This window comes from Macaca fascicularis, chromosome 20, assembly GCF_037993035.2.
Source record: "Macaca fascicularis isolate 582-1 chromosome 20, T2T-MFA8v1.1".
NCBI classification, from domain to species: domain Eukaryota; kingdom Metazoa; phylum Chordata; class Mammalia; order Primates; family Cercopithecidae; genus Macaca; species Macaca fascicularis.
Window position 1 is genome coordinate 4008189 of NC_088394.1, and position 25198 is coordinate 4033386.

Consider the following 25198-nt stretch of genomic DNA (forward strand, 5'->3'; position numbering starts at 1 on the left):
TCCTGGCTAACATGGTGAAACCCCGTCTCTACTAAAAATACAAAAAACTAGCCGGGCGTGGTGGTGGGCGCCTGTAGTCTCAGCTACTTGGGAGGCTGAGGCGGGAGAATGGCGTGAACCCGGGAGGCGGAGCTTGCAGTGAGCCGAGATCACGCCACTGCACTCCAGCCTGGGAGACACAGCGAGACTCCGTCTCAAAAAAAAATAAATAAAAATAAAAATAAATAAATAAATAAAATAAAAAAATAAAAACAAAATAAAAACAAAAGTGCTGAGATTACAGGCGTGAGCCACCACGCCCGGCCTCAAACCAAAATATTTTAAAATACGGTCGCAGCTTTATAAGGAGGATACCCTCTGAGAAATGTGTTGCTCTTGGGCTGCAAACCCGAAGAGAGTGTTACTGTACCAGTCCGTGTAGGCAACTGCGACACAAACATTTGCGTATCTAAACATATGTAAACACAGAAAAGGTGGAGTGAAATGCGGTATTATAATCTTAGAGAACCATAGTCGTATATGCGGTTTGTTGTTGACCGAAACATCATTTGGGGGCCCACGACTGTATTACATTCCCAGCGCCAGTGGTAGCAAACATCAACAGTATTTTCAAAATCTAATTATTTGCTTACCTTGGTTTCAACTGAAAGAATTGCCAGAGTATTTGACAATGTCTTTTGACCAAATGAAGAGCTAAAATATAGCTTGTATCTTACTGGTCTTTGCATTAAGTTTGCTTTTTAAAAATATCGCATTAAAATATTATTTATCTTCATTACTAAATTTTTTTGGCCCCAATAAGTTTTGCGCGTGCTTCAGTTTTGCCTGCGCGAAATCGGGAGTCTCCCGGACGCAAACGACCTCTCCCAGCAAGTGAGCAGCCCCTGGCTAGTCCACCACGCGCAGGCGCAGGGCGGCAGGGACGAACCCGGAAGTCCCTCCCTGAGAAAGCGCCGCACAAGCCCTCGAACGGGACCAATCCGAGGCTGCGTCGTCCAGCTCTCCTTGCCCCGCCCCTGCAGGTTTTTCTTTGCTTATCCAATAATAGAGGACTATTTTCTCCGCTGGCGCCCTCCTGTCCAATTACATCGAAGGGGGCGGGGCCTAAGCTCGGCGCCGTCTCTGTAAAGAAGTGCGGCGCCATATTTCGCCTGGAGTACTGCCGCCAGGAGTCAGCCGCTTGGGCCAGGGTTGTGCGTTGGCTCTGGTTTTTCTTTTTTTCTTTCTCGTTCTTTCTTTCGTTCTTTCTCTCTCTTTCTCTCTCTGTCTCTCTTTCTTTTCTTTCTTTCTTTCCTTTTTTTCTCTTTTGTGAGACGGAGTCTGGCTCTGTGGCCCAGGCTGGAGTGCGGTGGCGCAATCTCGGCTCACTGCAAAGTCTGCCTCCCGGGTTCACGCCATTCTCCTGCCTAAGCCTCCCGAGTAGATGCGACTACAGCCTCCCGCCACCTCACCCGGCTAGTTTTTTGTATTTTTAGTACAGACGGGGTTTCACCCTGTTAGCCAGGGTGGTCGCGACCTCCTGACCTCCTGATCCACCTGCCTCGGCCTCCCAAAGTGCTGGGATTACAAGCGTGAGCCACCACGCCCGGCCCAGTCTGGATATCTTAAAAAGGCGAGGTTGGCTGAGGAGCCAGCAGTGCAGAAATGGATGTAGGTGGGTCGGGTTCTCTTCTTCTCAACCTAAGCCCTTACTTAGGGCTTATAATAAGGTCTGAGGACAGGCATGGCTTGGGTGACTGTTAGAAATACGTAATCTCAGGCCTCCTGAATCAGAATCTTCATTTTGATAACATCCCTACGTGATTTATGCGCGCGTTAACGTTTCAGAATGGCTGCCATACGCTTCCCAAGATTTTGTGTTTAGGAGACAGTGTTGACATCTGCATTTGGCTGTGCAGACGGTGGCCTATACTGCAAACCTAATGAAGACAATAAGACTTGAGACTTGTGAGTCACACTCTGGATCTTTAATGACCTCTTAGACATCACTGGTCACCTAATCAGGATGATAAAACGAAAGTTGTGATATGGGGTGCTATAGGTAGAAAACCTACGGTGAACGTGGGTGCTTGAGAATGTGCAGAAGCACCCAGGAAAGGTGTAAAAAGAGGTGTTCGGTCAACCTGAGGTGGAAAGAAAAGGCGGAATGTGTATTAGGGATGCATGGGTTTATTCACCAACTTGGCATCCCACAGACATTGTCTCTAACCAAGGAACCCAACTTATAGTAAAAGTGACGTGGTAGTCAGTTTCCAAGATGACTCTCAATGATGCTAGCCTTGTGTAATCCCTTCCTACATTGAATTCGTCTGATAGACTCAGCAATAGTGGATATAAGAAATGATGTATGACATCTGGAGCTGGGTGGTACAAGATACTGTAACTTCCATCTTGCTCTCTTGAAGCACTTGCTCTGGGGGAAACAAACTATGTGTGAGAACATGTCTCAATAGCTCTATGGAGAGGTCCATGTGAGAAACGGAGGCTTCCTGCTGACAATAACGTGAAGGAGCCATCCTGGAATCCCATCCTTCAGCCTCAGTCAGGCTTTCAGATGACTGAGCTGCTGCTGAAAACTTAACTGCAATTTCATGAGAAACTGTGTTCCAGAACCATTCAGCTAAACAACGGCCAGATTCAGGACTCACAAGATCTGCGTGAGAGAAATGTTTACTGTTTGAAATTGCTAAATTTTAGAATACTTTGTTATGCAACAATAGGTAATTAACACAAGGGGTCCGACTGGTGTGCGCGGGATTCATGGGTATTGTACACCATCAACACAAGCAGCTGACGTTATGGCATAGTGAGATGGTGTTTTAAACACTCAGTTTTGGTACCATTTGAAGCTACCCTATAAGTTTTGGGTGCTGTTTTACGGTTATTGTAAGATTCATACCAGTGGACAATATATGCGGAACTTTTTCTCAGCCAGGAATTTATAGAGCAAGGAAACGAGGGGTACAAGTGGACATGTCTTCTTGCAATACCTAGTGATTTACTTGCAAAATTTTGTTTCTTATCCTGGAAACACCGGACTTTGTAGAGACTTCTTCCTGGCCAATTTGGGCTCCATTTGTTACTGAATAAACCACCAAAAAGGGGATTCTAACATTGTTATGGCTTTGACTATCAACAGAACATAGTTCTGCAGCTTCACAGGGGTAGCAAAGAGGATTATGGATAGAAAAATCTCAGAGAATTCTGGAGTTGACATGTTCATTGATAACATGAAAAACTGGAACAATCTTAGACATTATAAGCAGGACTATAAGGAGGCCAAATCTCTCAGACATGAAAGTTTTGGGTGATTATGTCAGATTAAAAACCAACCTGGAACAGCTGAGACATTGGCTAAAGACAAGGAAAAGGAATTAGCTTGTGGACGAGAATAATTATTAATATCAACTAAGGGTTTGTGGCTACCTGCAGAAATAAAGATTACAGTATTTGTTCATATTTTCCTCCTTTTTATCCTTTGTTTTCTCCATATTTTATATACACAGGATGTGTAGTTCTTGGTTAGCTTTCAAGCTGGATTCAGAAGTTTCAGAATGTCAGGATGGGATCACGATTGGAGTAGAGGGGATCCTGTTAGGGACCTTGATGGAGTAACTGATGGGACTTTGCATTGTTTCCTATTGTGGGAAATATAGCTGCACTATGTTAGGCCAGATTGTTTCTTCGGGGTAAATTGGTAAGAGGGTTATGTATTCATATGCAACTGAAGGGATTGATTTTAGTGAGCATTTATCATATTTTTGGCTTCTGAATTTCTGTAACTCCTTCCAAAGCTTAGGTAATCTGTTGCCTCATAACTATGGGGAAAATAACTTACTTCCTATAAAACAGGAAATCCAGAATAACTGATTTCCCAGTCTCTCTTGCCCCAAAGATGTGGGCATGTGACTGCCCATCAGATACCCCTGACTCAGCCTTTGGCACAAGGAAGAAGAGACCAAGAGGAACCTTTTCTGGCAGTGGTAGCCATTGCAGCAAGATAGATTCCTGGGGCAGCAGTGGCAGCAGTGCTACTAGTGTCACCTCATGGCCAGTGATGACTGTGTCAAAACTATGAACGGCAACATTTATGCTTGGAGGCAGCAGCTGCATTGGTATTATTTTTTTCACTATAGCTGCTGTGTGGTCTTCCGAGCCTGGTTCTCCAGCTGCCCAGGGTTTTTGAAAGGTATTCATTATTATTTTCGTGAAATCCTTTCCTGCTTAACTCAGCAAGAGCTGGTGTTTGTTATTTGCAACCAAGAACTGCGAATGAGGCCAGAATGTAGCCAGTCATTAGAAAATGACTTGAACTGTGAACTGAACAGCCATCCGTACTTTCTCCAGCTCTTCTCTCTGTGTGTTTACATCTTTTGCTCTTATCTATAGACGTTTGCTTTTTATCCATCTATAAGTCAGCCGAAAGACAGTTGCAGCCTTCTGGGATTACTCGTTACAGGCCAAGTCCTAGTGAGTATGATCCGTGGGCCCTTGGTCCCAGTTCCAATTGCCCTAATCCAATCATGAATCCTCACTGGGAAGAGGATGATAGAGTATAAACTGGGCTGCTGGAGTCCATACACCTATGGATTAGGGGGCCATTTTCAGAAAAGGCTGACCCAGTGTGAGCTGGGAAGGCATCCCTAAATGAAGTCTACTTTAGGAACATGGAGTTCTTCAGTCATGGCATGCTGTGCATTTCCTGATATATTCTCCCATTACAAAAAGGGTATCCTTTACATCAAATGCTTTAAAAGATTAAACACAGGCCGGATACGGTGGCTCACGCCTGTAATCCCAGCACTTTGAGAGGCTGAGGCGGGCGCATCACCTGAGGTCAGGAGCTCAAGATCAGCCCGACCAACATAGTGAAACCTCGTGTGTACTAAAAATACAAAAAGTAGCTGGGCGTGGTGGTGCACACCTGTAGTCCCCCCTACTTGGGAGGCTGAGGTGGGAGAATCACTTGAACCCAGGAGACAGAGGTTGCAGTGAGCCGAGATCATGCCATTGCACTCCAGCCTGGGCAACAGAGCTAGACTCCGTCTCAAAAAAAAAAAAAATTAAGCACAACTCTGCAATGCCACCCTTACACCTGCCCCACCCCAGCCTCTGCATCCGCATCAGCAAACGCATCAAGTCAATGCAGAAAATGACCATATATGTGAAAAAAAGAGGAAGGGTTCAGATAACACTGCTATAATCTCAGCTTCTGAGCTAGGAAGTTAAGAAGAACAACTTTCTGATAACCAACTTTTCAAACCTGTAAACATAAGCCCAGATCAGCAAAGTGATGCAATTTGAGGTCTCAGTGAATTTTCTTTGGGACTTAGCTCCACCAAGATTGCTTTATCTCCAAGTTCTGACCCAGTAGTTAGAGAATATACTTTGCCATCATTGCTGGGTACCAAAGGACCAAGAAATAGGTGGGATAATTCATTTCTGCTTGTCTCTAATTAGAGACTGTCAGGGAGTCTAGTCCCAGTGGCTATGGAAGCTACCGTAAATACCCGTTTGTGATTCTCCCAAACATTCATCCTGCACAGAGGGATAAGGCCATGAACATCTGCTCTTCACTTGCTCAGGACTTGCCTGTATTTCTAAGACTTTGCCATCCTTAGAATAATTAGGAGCATTAACTAAGTTCTTTCAAGGTAAGATTATAACAGCAGATATATATGACTAATGACTGGAGTTCTTTGAGAGAGCGCCTTTTCTAAATATGCCACATCCAGGGAGAAATAATAAGAGTCCTGAATCCATCAGCTGGAGCTTGACACAGACATAGTAATAATCAGCTCTTTTGCCTCTCTGTGAGTGCCTAGGGGGTGGGAGAAGCCTGGAAATATTAAAAGAGACCTGCATAATCGCACAGGAGGGCTGTGTATGGGTCTGCATGTTGTTTTGTGTTATATTTTATAAAATTGAAAGAGTGAGTATAGGAGGACCCACATCATCCAGGACTGGACATTGGAAGTTGGGGGTGTAGGGACGAGGGGCAGATCCTAACTGAGTGACCCTAATACAGGTTTGTTAACATGGCCATGGTTGAAGCTTGACTTGTTGCGTCTGGAGCCTCAGCTTCTACATTGCTGATCTCTGTCTGTCTTATCTGCATCTGGGATCAGGCCCATGAGCAGGACAAACCAGTCGAGCGTCTCTGAGTTCCTCCTCCTGGGACTCTCCAGGCAGCCCCAGCAGCAGCATCTCCTCTTCATGCTTTTCCTGAGCATGTACCTGGCCACCGTCCTGGGGAACCTGCTCATCCTGGCCGTCAGCACAGACTCCCGCCTGCACACCCCCATATACTTCTTCCTCAGCAACCTGTCCTTCGTGGACGTCTGCTTCTCCTCCACCACCGTCCCCAAGATGCTGGCCAATCACATACTTGGGACTCAGACCATCTCCTTCTCTAGCTGTCTCATGCAGATGTGTTTTCTCTGTATGTTTTCTGACATGAACAATTTCCTCCTGGCTGTGATGGCCTATGACCGCTTTGTCACTGTGTGCCACCCCTTCCATTACGCAGCAAAGATGACCCATCAGCTCTGTGCCCTGCTGGTCACTGGATCACGGGTGGTTACCAACTTGAATGCTCTGCTGCACACCCTGCTGATGGCTCGACTCTCATTCTGTGCGGACAACACCATCCCCCACATCTTCTGTGATGTGACTCCCCTCCTGAAACTCTCCTGTTCAGACACACACCTCAATGAGGTGATGATTCTTACTGAGACTGCCGTAGTCATGATCACCCCATTTCTTTGCATCCTGGCTTCCTATATGCACATCGCCTGTGCCTTCTTGAGGGTCCTATCCATGAAGGGAAGATGGAAAGCCTTTTCCACCTGTGGCTCCCACCTGGCTGTGGTTCTCCTCTTCTGTGGTACCATCATATCTCTGTATTTCAGCCCTTCATCCTCCCACTCAGCTCAGAGAGATATAGCAGCTGCTGTGATGTTCACAGTGGTGACTGCCATGATGAATCCTTTTATCTACAGCCTGAGGAACAAGGACATAAAAGGGGCTCTTGTAAAAGTGATTGCTGTGAAATTCTTTTCTGTTCAATAATGATATGGACTAAGAAATTCCTAGAAGGAGCTAATTTCTGAGATAATCCTGTTTATTTTTTCTACTGTATGAAACTTAGCATTATGTGTTTGTTTTGAGACGGAGCCTCACTCTGTCACCCAGGCTGGAGTGCAGTGGTGCGATCTTGGCTCACTGCAATCTCTGCCTCTTGGGTTCAAGAGATTCTCCTGCCTCAGCCTCCTGAGTAGCTGAGATTACAGATATGTGAAACCAATTTTTTTTTTTTTTGTATTTTTAGTAGAGATGGATGGGGTTTCACCATGTTGGTCAGGCTGGTCTCGCACTCCTGATCTCAAATGATCCACCCGCCTTGGCCTCTCAAAGTGCTGGGATTACAGATGTGAGCCACCACGCCTGGCCAGCGTTTGTTTTTATAAGAGAAACATCTGGTATCTATTTTGGGAGAACAAAACCCTTGATATAGACTCTTCAGGTTAAAGATGGAAAGAGATCCTTTAATTAAATGACCCGACAATTCCAATTGTCAATGCCCTCCTGCCAAAACCAAGAAGGAACACACCTGTAGTTCAGTAAGTTGGATTTACTACTCATTATAACAAGGGAGAATACACAGCATTGGAAATAGTGAGATGTCTCATTGGAAGAGTCCTAAAAAGGACCTCTGCTTTTGTAATGGTGAGGAATTAGGAATGAGTTTGTGCTCTGGAGTAGATGCCATTACAGAATAGGGATAATTCTGAAAGGGTATCTTAATATATTTTATCTAGAAGGAAAGAAGAGGCCAAAGCTGTGACTGCCAAAGGAATAGCAGTCACTCATTTCAGCCAGCATAGGGGGATGTTTGGTTATTTTTGTGGCTATGACAATGTCATGTTTTTGTGATGAGACATCATTGCAGAATGGTCTTGCTTTGTTTTGCTCTAGCACAGTCAGAGTGTGGCCTTATTAGATACTGATGTTCAGTGAAATTCTCTATGTTTATCAGTAGAACACAAAAACCTTGCTGTGAGGGCCAGGCCAACTCCTATCAGGGTTGTTTACTCTTTCTCACAACAGAGACCTTGACACGAACACATCTGATGGAAAGATCAGACTTTTGTTGGGGCAGGAAGGGAAGGATTTATTTATTTAATTTTTTTTAATTTTATTTTTAGACAGTCTCGCTCTGTTGCCCAGGCTGGAGTGCAGTGGCGCAATCTTGGCTCACTGCAACCTCTGCCTCCCAGGTTGAAGTGATTCTCCTGATTCAGCCTCCTGAGCAGCTGGGAATACAGGTGCGTGTCACCACTGGCTAATTTTTGGTATTTTTAGTAGAGCTGGGTTTTCACTGTGTTAGCCAGGATGGTCTCAATCTCCTGACCTCGAGATATGCCAGTCTCGGCCTCCCAAAGTGCTGGGATTACAGGTGTAAGCCACTGCGCCCAGTCAAGAGAAGGATTTATTTAGAGTTTCAGAAAGCCCTAATTCTGCCACTCGTTTGAGCAGGCACTCTCACACTGTCATGCTGGAGTCAACCTCCCATTTATTCTGATTTTATTTTATTTTTTAAAGAGACGAGCCCAGCACTTTGGAAAGCCAAGGTAGGAGGATCACTTGGGCCCAGGAGTTTGAGGCCATCATGGACAACATAGCAAGACCCTGTTTCCACAAAAATAAAAATAATTAGCTGAGTGAGGTGGCATGTCCCTGCAGTCCCAGATACTTGGGAGAGTTAGGTAAAAGGATCTCTTGAATCTAGGAGTTCAGGGCTGTAGTGAGCTATGATTACAGCTCTGTACTCCAGCCTGGGTGACAGAGTGAGACCCTGTTTCTTTAAAAAAAAAAAAAAAAAAAGGATGTGGTCTCAGTAAGTTGCCCAGGCTGGTCTCTAACTCCTGGATTCAAGGAATCCTCCCACCTCAGCTTCCAGAGTAGCTGGGACTACACTCACATGCCACCATGCCATCTTGATACTGCTTTTTAGATTTTAAAAATATTTTTTTTTTTTGAGACGGTATCTCACTCTATAGCCCAGACTAGAGTGCAGTGGCACAATCTCATCTCACTGTAACTCCGCTTCCCCCCGGGTTCAAGCAATCCTCCTTCCTCAGCCTCCTGAGTAGCTGGGACTACAGATGCCTGCCACCACACCCAGCTACTTTTTGTATTATTAGTAGAGATGGGGTTTCACCATGTTGGCCAGGCTGGTCTTGAACTCCTGACCTCAGGTGATCTGCCTGCCTTGGCCTCCCAAAGTGTTGGGATTACAGGCGTTAGCCACCACACTCGACCAAAAATTTTCATTTTTTTTTTTGTAGACAGGGTCTCACTATGTTGCCCAGGCTGGTCTTGAACTCCTGGCCTCAAGCCATCCTCCTGATTCGGCTTCCCAAAGTGCTGGGATTACAGGCATAAGCCACCATGCCTGGCCTCCCTCTGCTCATTTGATACACCTAAAATGATATCTTGTTCTTTCAATTTATAATTCTTAGATTATGTAAGTCTGAACATCCTTTCATGTTTTTCAGCCACTCGTTTCATTATCTAAAAATGGTCTGTTTCTGTCTTGTTACTGTCTGTGTGTCCCAGAGCCCTCATTCTCTTCTAGAATCCTTTGGTTCCTGGAGCGGTCAGTTTGTAGCCAGGTACACATGTGCGAGAGATTCTGGACCTCTGTCCGCTTTACCTCCAGGAAACTCCATGGGCTGTGAGCCTAGCGCTGCGTCTTCAGGGGATTGATGTTTTCTGTAGTTACTTACTTATTTATGAGACAGAGTCTCGCTCTGTCTCCCAGGCTGGAATGCAGTGGCGCGATCTTGGCTCACTGCAAGCTCTGTCTCCCGGGTTTTACGCCATTCTCCTGCCTCAGCCTCCCGAGTAGCTGGGACTACCGGCGTGCACCACCTACGCCCTGCTAATTTTTTTGTATTTCTAGTAGAGACAGGGTTTCACCGTGTTAGCCAGGATGGTCTCGATTTCCTGACCTCACGATCCGCCCGCCTTGGCCTCCCAAAGTGCTGGGATTACAGGCGTGAGCCACCGCGCCCGGCCTATTTTCTGTAGTTACTACTGGAATTGGATCTTTGGTCTCTTACATGTTCCAACTCTCGCTCTACCGCTGTAAAACTATTAGCTGTTGTCTACTTTTTCAGTTTAACTGGTGATCAGGCTCCTTAGGTAAGAGAACTTACTCATCCGACAACTTTCCAGGGGCTCTCGAGTTAGGAGGCCATACCTGGTCCTGGTCGGGGCACTCCTCTCAGTCCCACCCGGCCCCACTGGTGCGGAAGGAAACCCTGAGGCCCGTGTCCTGCCCTCTGGGACACTGGGTACGGATTGACAGCAAACCTGACCGTGGGCACCTCCCCAGCGCAGGAGATGGTGTGCGTCATGGTGGCTTCACTCACCTACACTTAAAAAAACAAAAGCTACTCAGGAGGCTGAGGCAGGAGGATTGCTTGAGCCTAGGAAGCAGAGGTTGCAGGGAGCCAAGATCGCCCCACTCCAGCCTTAGCAACAGAGCCAGTCTCAAAAAAAAAGTGTCTTGGGTACTGTGCCACGGCTGCATGAGGACTGATAAAAACACCCGACTCTGGGCAGGGGTGCCAAAGAGTGAGTGAGTGGAGACTCTCACCACTCACTGCCTGGCAGCTATTTTTCTGGGTACACAGGCAGGTCCCCTGCACATGGTAACAGCTTGCCGGCTCTGGAAACACAGTTTGGGATCCCAGTCCTAGAGCACTGGCCAGAATTTCAAGTAAGCGAGTAACATTGTGGGCAGCCAGTTTTGTTGGCTTTGCTGGCTTTACAGGGTACTTACTGTTGGCTTGAAATATAACGTTGGTAAAGACAGTTTTTTTGTGGACTTTCTGTGTTGTGGAGGATTTGTTTTTAAATTATGACTCAGGACTGAACTGTATCATAGAATGTCCTTCTTTCAGAATGCTTTGTGCCAAAACAAGAAACTTCAGAATTACATGTTAATAACAACAACAAACAAAACAAAAAAGACCAGTAGGCAGAAGGCAAGAAACAAACCTATTCTTTGTAGATGGTGTCATTTTACCAAAAGTTGTAACAGAACTAAACCAAGAAACTATTGAAAATTAACAACAAATTAACAACATTCAGTAAGGTGACTAGTTACACAAATATGTAATAAAAAATAACTTTCCCATGTAAAAGCAATAATCAACTATAAAAATATAATGGAAAAAACTACAGTAACAAAATTGTGTAAAACGTGAAGAAAATTAGAAAAATTTTCACAGGAATATAATACTCCAATAAATACAAAGGCATGTTTCTGGATGGGAAACATACACTATAATTTTTCCCAAATTATTTATAGGATTTCTTTCTTCCAATCAAAACACCAATGTATAACTTCCAGAAACCTAAAGCAAGTAAAACTGATCAAGAATCCGTAAATCGCGCCACAGGATTGGTCCCGTAAAGGCACCGCTGGCCTTGCTTCTAGGCAGAGGACAGGAAGGTCTGGATATCAAGAGGCTGAAGACAATGAATACCCACTACAGTGAAGACACCTGGAAACCTGTCTCTTGAGGGGCAATGTGAGCTAACCACAATAGACGTAATTTCTAAATATACAACACTTTGCCTTGTGAGGTAGTGAACACCCCATTGCCAAAGGTCTGATGACGGCATAGAGGGGACCTAAGCATGTGGTAAGGTTATTGATGAGACATGGATCCAAGCCAACTTTTTCCTGCCTCCAGGTCAACCCCTCCTCTCTGGGTCTTGGGGTTTCCTTCCTAGCACATGAGATCTGGGCTCAACAGAGGGACAAGATTCTGAAATGCTTTTCTAGTGGTGGGGCTGGATGGCCCTGCCTGAGTAATCCAAACTTCTTTTAGCAAGGGAGAAGCATGAGACGCCTGTTGGAGAGATCAATAGCTGAACAAAATACAGTAAGAACAGTAGACACTTAAATTATGTTGTGAAAAGTAATCTGTAAAAGTCAATTTTATCACAAATTGCAAATATTGAAATTGATTGGCCGGGCGCGGTGGCTCACGCCTGTAATCCCAGCACTTTGGGAGGCCGAGGCAGGCGGATCACAAGGTCAGGAGATCGAGACCACGGTGAAACCCCGTCTCTACTAAAAATACAAAAAATTAGCCGGGCGCGGTGGCGGGCGCCTGTAGTCCCAGCTACTCAGGAGGCTGAGGCAGGAGAATGGCGTAAACCCAGGAGGCGGAGCTTGCAGTGAGCCGAGATCGCGCCACTGCACTCCAGCCTGGGCGACAGAGCAAGACTCCGTCTCAAAAAAAAAAAAAAAAAAAAAAAAAAAAAAAGAAATTGATTGCAAATTTAGATCACATACAAATGAGAGTCTGACATTCAATTGTTGTTTTCCTATATTCCAAAGTAAACAATTCCTTTCAACACTCAAGACTTAAAACAGGTGTTCTTAGAGGGTTATATGAATTGCTATCAGAAGCTGTTGGCTCAACAAGCCAGTAGTTTGGTTCTCTCACGAGAACACAGTTCCAGATAAGCATCTTTGCACTATTTCTCAAGTATGAATCCCCATGTGGGGGAAAAATGGATATACTTCCAATAGACACAAATCACTCTTTACCTTGCAAGTAAGCAGACTCCAGATTCATCTTCAAAGTCTTGGGAAAGGGATCTGTGACCAGTACATTATCATATGACTTCAAAAAGGAAAGGTCCTTAGTCCAGAAAGCCTAGATGCTGAGGTATAGCCCTTGAAATGTTTTCTTCCCTGTGAATTTTCTAGCAATTTGAGGTTTTAGCCAAGATGGGCATTTATCCAATTTTGGCAATAATGAGATTTTTACATATTTATATCTTTTTAGGCAGCCTGGGTATTTAGAACTACTTATGAAAGCTCTCAGGTTGAGGCAGCACCATCAGACCCCTTTCCTGGTATTACTTCTGCTTTCGAGTCTTACAGGCTGAGTGGGTTTTCTCATGCCGGGTACAGTTTGACAGCCGACCAAATCTTCTCCCACATTTTTTGCAACCATATGGTCTCTCAGCCTCATGACTCTGCAGATGAAGCACAAATTCCTCATTCTTTGGGAAGGTTTTCCCACATTCTGGACACTTAAATATCTTCTCCCTTATATGGATTCCTTCATGACGACTCCGATGAGAATTCTGACGAAAGTTTTTTCCACACTGAGAACAGGAATAAGGTTTCTCTCCTGTATGAATTCGCTCATGTTTATTGAGGTTTGTTTTATGATTGAAGCTTTTCCCACAGTGACTACAGTCATAGGGTTTTTCTCCAGTGTGAGTCCTCTGGTGGGAAATAAGGTAAGAACTTTCATTAAACTGTTTCCCACACAGTGGACAAGTGTACCATCTCCTTGTCTTCCGATTTCGAGTAAGTGCAATAATACTGATGTCTACATATTTTGAGAGTTCCTCTAGAGGAGCATCATTCTCAAGGGTAACTAACAGATTTCTCATTTTCCTTTTTTGTGGAATGGATGTATTTAGTCTTTCCTTTTCCTGGTTATCTGGAGGCTGCTGAGAGACCAAGGAAGAATCCATTTCATCATCATCTGAAGACTTTTCTCTATAATCTTCATTTTCTACAAGTTCCCTCTCAGGATCTTCACCTTCAGGATTACTGCCATTGACTGTTCAAACAAAGAGAGAATTTAACAACTTCTGAGAGATATGACATCAGGCAGGAAAAAACAAGTCATGTTTCTTAAGCCAGAGCCACCTTTAAAGTCAATCTGAGGAGTGGCGGATACTGCCATCGCACTCCTTTACCACATTTATTGAGGGTGGGATACATAACTGATAAATCTTTCCATCTACCACAATGCAAGCACACTTTAAAGAAATAAAAATGAGTGGGAATTCACAGAAAGAATTCGTATGTTTGTTCTCTTCATAGGTGTTAATTACTCGACAAGTTCATATTCACCTTATACTCTGCAGAGCACTCAGCTAAAGACTAGGGATGAAGACTACAAATCTATAACGGCACCACTCATCATCTTGAAGGAGTCTGGTAACTGAATAGTAAGATGAACCACTTGTAGGTTTTCACTATATTAAATATTATCACACTATTATAGCACTAAATAATATTATAATGTCTTACAATGAGAAAATGGAAACAATTCCAATAACCCAAATTAAAGAGGGCACAGCATATTCATACAAAAGCTTATTATTGGCCAGGCGCAGTGGCTCACGCCTGTAATCCCAGGACTTTGGGAGGCCAAAGTGAGCAGATCACCTGAGGTTGGGAGTTCGAGACCAGCCTGACCAACGTGGAGAAACCCCGTCTCTACTAAAAATACAAAATTAGCTGGGCATGGTGGCACATGCCTGTAATCCCAGCTACCAGGCAGGTCGAGGCAGGAGAATCGCTTGAACCCGGGAGGCAGAGTTTGCAGTAAGCTGAGATCATGCCATATGCACTCCAGCCTGGGCAACAAGAGCGAAACTCTGTCTCAAAACAAAAAAAAAGTTTATTCTTTGGCGATTAAAGAGATTACTACAACTAATGAAGCTTTGGGATTAGAAGTCAGTAGTGTTTCTCTTTGGGTAGGAAAGGAAGTAGTGACTGGGTGCAGGGCACAAAAGGGATTTCTGGGATGCTAAAAAAAGTCCCCATTTTGGATGGTGATTAGTGTGTACAAAATTTTGTGAAAACTTCAGCTATATATTTATGATTGGTAGGCTTTTTCTATATTTCTATAATACTTCAGAAAAAAGTCAGTGTAAGCAGATTATAAAGATTAGGTAACAGTGAAAAACAAGCATGCTGTGGACATACTTGTGTGACAAGGGACCCCTCAACTCTGGACTAAGAGTCAAGGGTTCAAATTAACCACCAAGACATGGGGCTGATCCTGAAGCTGGAGTAGGAATCTCTGCTGGATTTTGCAGTTTCACACCAATAGATTTTTTTTTTTTTAATTTCACTTTTTTGAGTTTTTTTGGGCAGAGATAGGGTCTTGCTATGTTGCCCCGGCTGGTTTTGCACTCATGTACTCAAGCAATCTTCCCAAAGTGCTGGGGATTACAAGTGTAAGCCACCACACCCAGCCTTAATTATTCTTTTTAATCACTCCCTTAGGATAATGAAATGCCAATTTTTACCACAGCTCTTGACATGAACTACCATTCTGCTTTCAAAAGCAGCTCTACTAATTTCAATGCAACCATCAATACGTGAATATTAACTTTACCTAATCTTGTTAGCATTAAATTTTGAAATAATAGGTATAAAATGGTTTCTCATTGTAGTTTTACTTTGGATTTTGATTATGCAAATAATCTATTGGGTTAAGACTTTTATAAAAGTAAATCTTTGTCAATGATTTCTTGTTTAATTTTTTTTTTTTTTTTTTTTTTTTTTTTGAGACGGAGTCTCACGCTGTTGCCCAGGCTGGAGTGCAGTGGCGCGATCTCGGCTCACTGCAAGCTCCGCCTCCCGGGTTCCCGCCATTCTCCTGCCTCAGCCTCCGGAGTAGCTGGGACTACAGGCGCCCGCCACCGCGCCCGGCTAATTTTTTGTATTTTTTTTAGTAGAGACGGGGTTTCACTGTGGTCTCGATCTCCTGACCTTGTGATCCGCCCGCCTCGGCCTCCCAAAGTGCTGGGATTACAGGCTTGAGCCACCGCGCCCGGCCTCTTGTTTAATTTTTAACTGAACTCTTCAACTACATTTGGACTGCTTCCAACCTTGTGTTTTTACAAACAATACCACAGCAAATAATCTTGTTTGTACATCATTTCAAATGTGCTCTGTTGCTGTATCTGTAGGTCAGATTCCCAGAATTGAACTGCTGGAACAAAGGGTAAGATGGGTAGTTACAGATGCATTTACCCTTAAACAGGGACTGTACCATTTTGTATGCCCATCAGCAATATACCTGTTTCTTAACAACCTCACCATCAATATGTTTTTATTTCTATAAATAGGAAATACAAAAATGTTAATTCGCTAGCGGTTTAATTTGCACTTCTTTTTGCTCCTGTCACACAGGCTGGAGTGCAGTGGCGCAATCTTGGCTCACTGCCAACCTCCACTTCCAGGGTTCAAGTGATTCTCCTTCCTCAGCCTCCCGAGTAGCTGGGATTATAGGCATGCCCCACCAAACCCAGCTAATTTTTGTATTTTTAGTAGAGATGGGGTTTTACCATGTCAGCCAGGCTCGTCTCACAACTTCTGACCTCAGGTGATCCACCTCCCTCGGCCTCTCAAAGTGCTAGGATTACAGGCGTGGGCCACCATGCCCAGCCCTGTTTATGTATTTGAATCTGTCAATCTTTTCTTTCAAGGCTTCTGGGCTTTTGAGTCTTAATTACAAAAACCTTCCTATCCCATGGTTATAAAGGAATCACTCATATTTTCTAAATGTGCTTTTTATATTTGTTTTAAACATTTAAAATCTTTGATCCATGTGGACTTTTTCTTGGGATGTTAAGTAAGGTACTAATTTATCAAATGGCTATCAGTTGTCCTAACACCTTTTATCAGAAAGTCCCTCTTTATGGTTAGGCTTTGTGTCCTCACCCAAGTCTCATCTTACATTGTAATCCCCATAATCCCCACATGTCAAGGAGAGACCACTCAGGTGAAGGTAACTGAGTCATGGGCAGGGGCTTCCCCCATGCTGTTTTCATGATAGTGAGTTCTCATGAGATCTGATGGTTTTATATAAGGGGCTCTTCCCCCTTTACTTGTACTTCTCCCTCCTGCTGCCTTGTGAAGAAGGTGCCTTGCTTCCCCTTGCCTTTGCCATGGTTTTAAGTTTCCAGAGGCCTCCTCAGCCATGCTGAACTGTAAGTCAATTAAACCTGTTTCTTTATAAATTACCAAGTCTTGGACAATTCTTTATAGCAGTGTGAAAACAGACTAATATACCAACTTTATCACACACTAAACTCCCATGTGTATTTGAGGCTATTTTGGGACTTTCTGAGATCACACTGTCTTGTTCCAAGGGAAAAATGCTATTGGTATTGTTGAAAAGAAAAATGACATCAGATTCATAAATCAACAAGAGAAATGACCATTTTACGATACTGTCTTCCTAGCCAAGAACATAGTATTTTTTTGCATTCATTGGAATCTACTCTTCTGTCCTTTAGACTTGTTTTAAAGTTTCCTCATAAATTTGCACATTTCTTGAGTTTTACTCCTAAGTATTTAAAGTTTCATGTTTCTAGTCTAATGGGGCCTTCCATTGTATCTTCTAAATGAACTTGTTTATATATGTGAAAGTCAATGATTTCTGTTTATACACTTTATCTCCCACTACTTTAGTGAATAGTCTCATTTTTTCCCTTTAGAGTAGTTAAGACAAATAAATGTTCTTATTTTTAAGTTTTCAGATTACTCTGTTCTACCTATTAAGGAAGTATCCGTTAATTACTATTTTGTTAAATGTTCTTATAAAGGAGAGGCTTGAATTTTGTCACGTATTTTTTCTTTTTCTTTTTTTTTTTTTTGAGACAGAGTCTCACTCTGTCGCCCAGGCCGGAGTGCAGTGGTGCAGTCTTGGCTCACTGCAAGCTCCGCCTCCCAGGTTCATGCCATTCTCTGGCCTCAGCCTCCCCAGCAACTGGGACTACAGGTGCCCACCACCATGCCCGGCTAATTTTTTTGTATTTTTAGTAGAGATGGGGTTTCACTGTGTTAGCCAAGATGGTCTCGATCTCCTGACCTCGTGATCTGCCTGCCTTGGCCTCACAAAGTGCTGGGATTACAGGCGTGAGCCACCGCGCCCGGTAAGTATCTTTTCATGACTATACAAGTAAACACAGGATTTTTCTCCTTTATATATAATAAATATTAATAGATTTGTATTATTTCTATTTATTTATTTATTTATTTATTTGAGATGGAATCTCACTCTGTCCCCCAGGCTGGAATACAATGATGCGATCTCAGCTCACTGCAACCTCTGCCTCCCAGGTTCAAGTGATTCTCCTACCTCAGCCTCTGGAGTAGCTAGGATTACAAGCATGCACCACCACACCCGGCTAACTTTTTTTTTTTTTTTTTTTAGTAGAGATAGGATTTTGCTATCTTGGCCAGGCTGGTCTCGAACTCCTGACCTCAGGTATTGCCTGCCTCTGCCTCCCAAAGTGCTGGGATTACAGGTGTGAACCACTGTGCCCACCATGGGGACTGGATTTCAACATGAGATTTGGAAGGGACAAATATCCAAACTGTATCAGCAACCTTGGGTCAGAGGGGTAAAGACAAATTAAAATTGCGTATTTTTTTCTAGAAAACATTATACAGACCTTCATATTCATGGGTTCTGCATGTGAGGATTCAACCAACCAAGGAGGGAAAATATTTGAGAGAAAAAAAAAAGGATGGTTTTGTCTGTACATACTCAGTTTTTTTGTCATTCCCTAAACAATTTAGTATAACAACTATTTACTATTTATGTAGCATTTACTTTGCATTAGGTATTATAGTTAATCTAGAAATAAAATATATCGTAGGATATGTGTGGAGTATATGCAAATACTACACCATTTTATATAATAAATTTCAGCATCCAAGGATTTTGCTGAGCAAGGGTCCTGGAACCAATCCCCCATGAATACCAAGGCCAAGTGTATATCAGAATCTATGGTATAACTGACAGTGATGCTCATGAGACAGTTCATGGCTGTAAAAACATGTTTAATTTAGAAAAATGAGAATAAAGCCTCTGATTTAAAAGAACAAAGGTGTTAATAAACACCAAATAGAAAGTAATGAGTTAAAAACAGAAAAAAACTACTAAGATTTAAACTAAATCAATTTCCATAGAGAAAATTGAAATTATCAAAAAAGAATAGCCACCTACCCAAGAAAAGCACCAGCCTCAGACAGTTCCACAGAAAATTCTTCTAAACTCTTAAAAATTAAATAATTCAAATGCTAGGAAAATTTCCAGAGTATATAAAAAGAAGGAAACTTCCAAATTTAAACAAGAGTGAAACTCTGTATCAAAAAAAAAAGGGAAATCTGATCCCCAGTGATGGAGGTGGAGCCTAGTCGGAAATGTTTGCATCATGCGGGTAGATCCCTCATGGAATGGCTTGATGCCATTACTTCCAAGATAGTAAGTGATTTCTCGCTCTTCGTTCACTAAAGATGTGGCTGTTTAAAAGAGGCTGGTACCTTCCTACTCTCTTCCTTACTCTCTTGCCATGTGAAGTCTGCTCTCCTTCCACCATGAGTAGCTTCTTGAAGCCCTCACCAGAAGCAGACGTTGACGCCATGCTTCTTGTACAGCCTACAGAAAACTGTGAGCCAAATAAACCTCTTTTCTTTATAAATTAACCAGCCTCAGGTATTCTTTTATAGCAGCACAAAATGGACTAAGACAGTTGCTTAAGAGTTTTAAATTTTCCAGGTGGAAGCAACTTTAATTTACTGATCTTTATTATTAATTTCTAGTTGTACTGCATTGTGACAGATCCTACTTTATTTCTACTCCTTGGAATCTGAGTTTTTCCTTGTTGCCTAGTATTTAGTCAATTTTCTTCAATCTTGAAAAGGTGTATTCTCCTATCACAGCATACAGTAGCTATAATAAGAATTATCTTACTGAGAATCTGTTTAAGTGTTCTACATTTTTCCTTGTTTTTATGTGGTTCATCTGGCCAACACACACATTCTGTTTCCCTAGGTTATTAAGGACTCTCCTTTGATTCCTGTCACCACAATGCTCAATCGGTTATAGTTTTTCTTTCACAAAAATTGGTTAAATGTTACTGTTTCAATTATCATCACCTATAAACTGATGACTCCCCAATCCCTGTATCCTCACATCTGAACTCCAATCCCCAATTTCCAAATATCTGGAGGATAATCTCATTTTATTTCCTATCATGGATTCAATCTCATCCAAAATAAATTCCACCTTCTTCCCTACTCTGCTCCTGGGTCCAAATCTTGCTTCAGTCTTGCGATAGCTCATTATACCTATAAACATTTCACACTGCTTATCGTTTAAGGAGTGACTTGTCTTATAAACCAAATTGGAAGGTTATAAAAAGCAGGAATACAGCATCTTTGTAACCTATAAATACAATTCCAGAACCCAATCCTGCCTGAGGAAAAAGCAAGTACATTTATGAAATGCTGGTAAATGACTAAGCTTAATCCATCAGCTTCAGGGTACGGGTGGAGGAAGCGGGAAACAGAGGGTGAGGACTGGGTCTTAGGGGCCCCAAAGTGCATAGTCAAAGTGATCCTGGAGGCAATATATCCACTAACCGGCCACCCAAAATAAATGCTAGCTCTGCCCAAGACTCAGGAAAAACTCAGTGTAATAAATCTGATCTTTTTATACTTTTCTCTAAAATAAAGAAGATATCACATAGAGCAACCTGTGGGAAATTAACTAGACTCATTACATACCAATACTTCTGACCATATGGTATAATTACAGCTAAGAGTTTCATAGTCATAATGGATTTCTATCACCCCAGGCAACTCCTAAAACCTATTCTCTGTACAACTTCACCCTCAGAAGCAAACAGCCCTGAAGGCAAAGTAAAAAGTGTCAGGCACTCAGTAAAGACATTTGTGTGGGCCTCTGCCTCTAGGGTTGCAGCATTTCTAAAGAAAAGGTAAAGTGTCTCTAAGCAAATTATAGAGGGGCTCTGCCTGATCAGTTCATACACAGCACTGGAGAACACTTGTCAACTATTACCGGGAAATGAGGACAAATAAAGAATGCCCCAGCCGGGCGCGGTGGCTCACGCCTGTAATCCCAGCACTTTGGGAGGCCGAGGCAGGTGGATCACGAGGTCAGGAGATCAAGACCATCCTGGCTAACACAGTGAAACCCCGTCTCTACTAAAAATACAAAAAAATTAGCCGGGCGTAGTGGCGGGCGCCTGTAGTCCCAGCTACTCGGGAGGCTGAGGCAGGAGAATGGCGTGAACCCGGGAGGCGGAGATTGCAGCGAGCCAAGATCGCGCCACTGCACTCCAGCCTGGGCAGCAGAGCGAGTCTCCGTCTCAAGAAAAAAAAAAAAGAATGCCCCATTCACCAACAACGAAATTATGAGAAATGCATCTAGGAGGCAGAACAGCCCTGGGCCATTACTGCAAATTCTGATGTCAGATTCCCTGAGTCCGAATCCCTGTTCCACTGCTTACAACTGTGTGACCTTTAGCAAATGTTTTAACCCCTCTCTGCCTCAGTTCTGTCACCTGTAAGGTGGCAGTAATTTCCATACCACTCAATATTACTCTGAGAAGTACATGAGACAATAAACACATGAAAAGCATTTGGACTAGTGCCTAGCATATAAGAGCATGTAAGTGCTCATTAAGTGTTAAACATTACTTTCATCAATAGTGGAATATATTTTCACTTAGGCTAGTAGTCTTCACATCTATTGAACATCAAAAAGGGGACGGGGATTAGAAGAGCTAGTCATGTGTTCAATGAAAACATTCAAATATACCTGTTGAGAACAGAGTTCAGAAAATGGGTTCAGAACAGTTTCTATGCCCACAGTTTCTGTCTGCAGGTTTTCCCTACCTCTCCCCTCACTGCACCCAACATATAGGGAAAATGGCCACCCACCCACCCACAGCTGGAGCTGTGGAAAGGCTCTGCCACACAGAATAAAACAAAAGTAAAATAGAATGTGTGTGTGTACATAGGCTTACCAGGTGTGAATTGTCCCCCAAAGCTAGAGATGAAGGATGTGCTTGTCCCAAAGTAAACAATCTGAACACACAAAGGCTGTGATTTCTTTTTTTTTTTTTTTTGAGACGGAGTTTCGCTTTGTCACCCAGGCTGGAGTGCAGTGGCATGATCTCGGCTCACTGCAAGCTCCGCTTCCCGGGTTCACGCCATTCTCCTGCCTCAGCCTCCTGAGTAGCTGGGACTATAGGCACCCACCACCACGCCCAGCTAATTTTTTGTATTTTTAGTAGACACAGGGTTTCATCGTGTTAGCCAGGATGGTCTCGATCTCCTGACCTCGTGATCTGCCTGTCTCGGGCTCCCAAAGTGCCGGGATTACAGGCGAGAGCCACCACGCCCGGCTGGGCTGTGATTCTTACCCAGTAACATCATCTCCCCGACACTGCTGTCATCTTCCTTCTCTGAGGTGAGAGTAGGATCCAAGCTCACACATTCTTCCTGGCAGTGAAATACATTCAAATCCTCAAAGACCACCAGTTCCTGAAAGAGCAAGAGGCCCCTTTCATCTCAGTAACTGAGGTTCACTGACAGCCCTACTGGTAACAAAAACTGACGAACAAAGATCAAGGGAAGGGATGGCAAGAGGGACCTATAAATCCCACAGAGGTGCAGCAAAGACAGGACAGCCAGGCTGAGAAGGGCTCAAGGAAAAAGCAGAAGAAAAACACCCAAGAAGGCCAACTCCTAAGAATGTGTTTTTACACACACGTTGGCCAAGCATGGAAGGTGATGGATTCAGACAGTGAATAGGAAAACCAAACCCACCTCAGGGTTAGCTTTCAAATACAGAGACACTGTCTCTTGTTCCTGTTGGACTCCTTTGGGCAGAAGCTTCACCAAGGGATGAGGATGCACTGGGGAAAGAGGAAGGTGTCGTTAGTGAAAAACTCAGTGATTCTAACACAGAGACTCCCCATACCTTGAGGTCAGGCTGTCCTCATTCCTTTGACAGGTAACTCATGGGCTTTTCTGCTCCTGTGAGCCCTTATGGAGGTCAAGCCATAAACTCTAGGGTCTTGAACCTATGGCATCTCCCTTTTATGAAAATAATGACCTCTCTACACACCTTTCAGAATTTCCCATAGAGTATTACTAAAGGAGAGCTCGGGGCAATGTAAAGTGTGAAGATGCCCAGAAAGAGCAGAAAATTTCTAAAATTCCACATAAACCTAACTCAATAATTCATCTGATTTATCCCAAAAAGATATTTCCCTCGGCCGGGCGCGGTGGCTCAAGCCTGTAATCCCAGCACTTTGGGAGGCCGAGATGGGCGGATCAAGAGGTCAGGAGATCGAGACCATCCTGGCTAACACGGTGAAACCCCGTCTCTACTTAAAAAAATACAAAAAACTAGCCGGGCGAGGTGGCGGGCGCCTGGAGTCCCAGCTACTCGGGAGGCTGAGGCAGGAGAATGGCGTGAACCCAGGAGGCGGAGCTTGCAGTGAGCTGAGATCCGGCCACTGCACTCCAGCCTGGGCGACAGAGCGAGACTCTGTCTCAAAAAAAAAAAAAAAAAAAAAGATATTTCCCTCAGAATGTTTGGGTAAAACCGACACTACAGAAAGATGCACACTGTTTATTCTGTGGCTTTACCCACACCCAGCACTTCAGAAGAATTTCCTCTTTCCAACACTAGAATTGACTCCTTTTTCAATATACACCATCCTAATTTGAATTTATAACTAACACAGAAGCCTATCTTAGACTCCAGTACCTCCTCCTCCTCTTCTAGTGAAACAAGCATGTGCTTCTCACCTCTGTTCTGAAGGCTTGAGCTCACATCTTTCATAATAACCAAGGTCTCCTTGACTTTCTGACTGGGCTGGACCAGGCTTGGCTTGGGCAAGAAGGTGAGGAAGTGCTCCAGCACTAGCTGGTGGATGGTCTTGGGCCCATTAGTGGCATCTCGAAGTAGGTCTTGGCCCAGCTTGGAGTCTGGTGGAACTCTCAGTATAAAGGACCGCTTTGGCTTTGGGGGCATAGGAACCACTTTTGCAGCCATCATGCCTTGCAACCACACACCACACTCGTTTCGCGGGGCCTCCTGAGCCACTTCTTACTAGAGGAAATCTGCCAGAGAGCCAAGCTGTAGACAGAGAAACCAGGGATTACCCACAAGACCAGGCAAGGCATTACTGCACTCCAGTATGTGGCATGGGTAGTGAGGTTACAGGAGATCTAAAGAAAACGACAGCTGGGGTTAGGAAATCATAACTGAAACGCAGTATTTGAACAAGATATGCTTAGGAAGATGTTAAAGGAAGATCCTGAGAATAAAAAAGAGACTCTGCAAACCTCAAGTCCAAAGGCAAGGGAGTAATGGCGGGGAGAAGGCCAAGGTCCAGCCTCCTGAGAAATACAAAGTGTGGCCAGGTACCGGTGGCTCACACCTGTAATCCCAGCACTTTGGAAGGCCCTGGTGGGTGGGTCGCTTGCGTCCAGGAGTTCAAGACCAGCCTGGGCAACACAGCAAGACCCCGATTCTATAAAAAAATAAATAAAAAATTAGCTGGGCGGGGCGACACAAGTCTGTGGGTCCCAGCTACTCGGGAGGTGGGAGGATTGCTTGTGCCCAGGGGGTCGAGGTTGCAGTGAACTGTGATCGCGCCACTGCACTCCAGTCTGAATGACAAAGCAAGACCCTGACTCTAAAAAAGAAAGGAAAAGAGAAAGGAAAGGAGGAAGGGAGTCAGGGAAGGGAAAGAAAATAAAAGGAGAAAGAAAAGACAGAAAGACGGTGTGTAAAACCCACCAGGAAGAGGTTGAATCAGGTCTGGAGAAAGAGCAATGGGCTAGAAGACAGGAAATCTGGGGTCAATACCGCGGACATCCGCCTAGAAGCAGGTTGGTCACTGAAACTGGCCATACTGTACCCCTCGAACCGAAGCTCCCTCCGGTGCCCTTTGGGCGGGGAGGCGGTTGGTGACTCTCCAGGGGAGCAGACGCAAGGCCGAGGAGGGGTCCACACACCGCCTGCCGACTCCTCTCCGCCGTCAAAGCTCTCCTGAGAGCCGCAGGCGACATCCCACTAAGGCCCGCCGGGCCAGGCTCACTCTGGGGCCTCTTCCGCTGGTCAAGGAACACCTTTACCGTAAAGCTCAGCGTGCGCCCCTGCCTGAGGCGCTCACCAGGCTCCCTACCCGGCCTTTCTCCCTCAGCAACGGACACGCTCCGTTCCCCAGAGGCGGCCTCAGCCTGGTTCCCGCCCTCACGGAGCCCCTCACCTCTCGGGGCCTCTGCAGCCCCTGAGCGTTTGCTGGGGACGGCTCAGAGACTCAGGCTCCGGGAGAGATAGAAAAACTAGGCGCGAGCGGCCGAGCCCTCCCCTCGCCCTTCCGAGTGCCCTCACAGGTCGCCGGCGACTATTCGTTCGCGCCGTGACCAGTTAAGGTGAATTGCAGTGACGCGGTGCCTTCTGGGAGGTCGGGCGCTCTGCAGCCGTCACGTCACAACCGGTGCCTT

At 44.4% G+C, this 25198-nt stretch overlaps 2 protein-coding genes across 9 annotated transcripts; one reads left to right on the forward strand and one right to left on the reverse strand.

Annotated features, from left to right (window-relative positions):
- Nucleotides 1-5887: 5887 nt before the first annotated feature.
- On the reverse strand, nucleotides 5888-25153 carry ZNF200 (zinc finger protein 200). 8 transcript variants are annotated; one of them, XR_012429652.1, is made up of 6 exons: nucleotides 24961-25100; nucleotides 23492-23822; nucleotides 22502-22590; nucleotides 22096-22216; nucleotides 12638-13670; nucleotides 5888-7002 (listed from the first exon to the last, which is right to left on the reverse strand). XR_012429652.1 is itself a non-coding variant. In XM_005591058.4 (5 exons), the coding sequence occupies exons 2-5, from the start codon at nucleotides 23739-23741 to the stop codon at nucleotides 12952-12954; spliced, it is 1179 nt and encodes a 392-aa protein (XP_005591115.2). In that variant the 5' UTR covers nucleotides 23742-23822; nucleotides 25086-25153; the 3' UTR covers nucleotides 11058-12951. The 8 variants fall into 8 exon arrangements, 5 of the variants coding, with proteins under 5 accessions (XP_005591115.2, XP_005591113.2, XP_005591114.2 ...); XR_006694833.3 differs by having other exon boundaries at nucleotides 24610-25100; XR_012429651.1 differs by having other exon boundaries at nucleotides 24558-25100.
- Nucleotides 6133-7109, forward strand: LOC102121237 (putative olfactory receptor 1F2). Its single transcript, XM_015442634.4, has one exon. The coding sequence runs from the start codon at nucleotides 6133-6135 to the stop codon at nucleotides 7069-7071; it is 939 nt and encodes a 312-aa protein (XP_015298120.2). The 3' UTR covers nucleotides 7072-7109.
- Nucleotides 25154-25198: the final 45 nt, after the last annotated feature.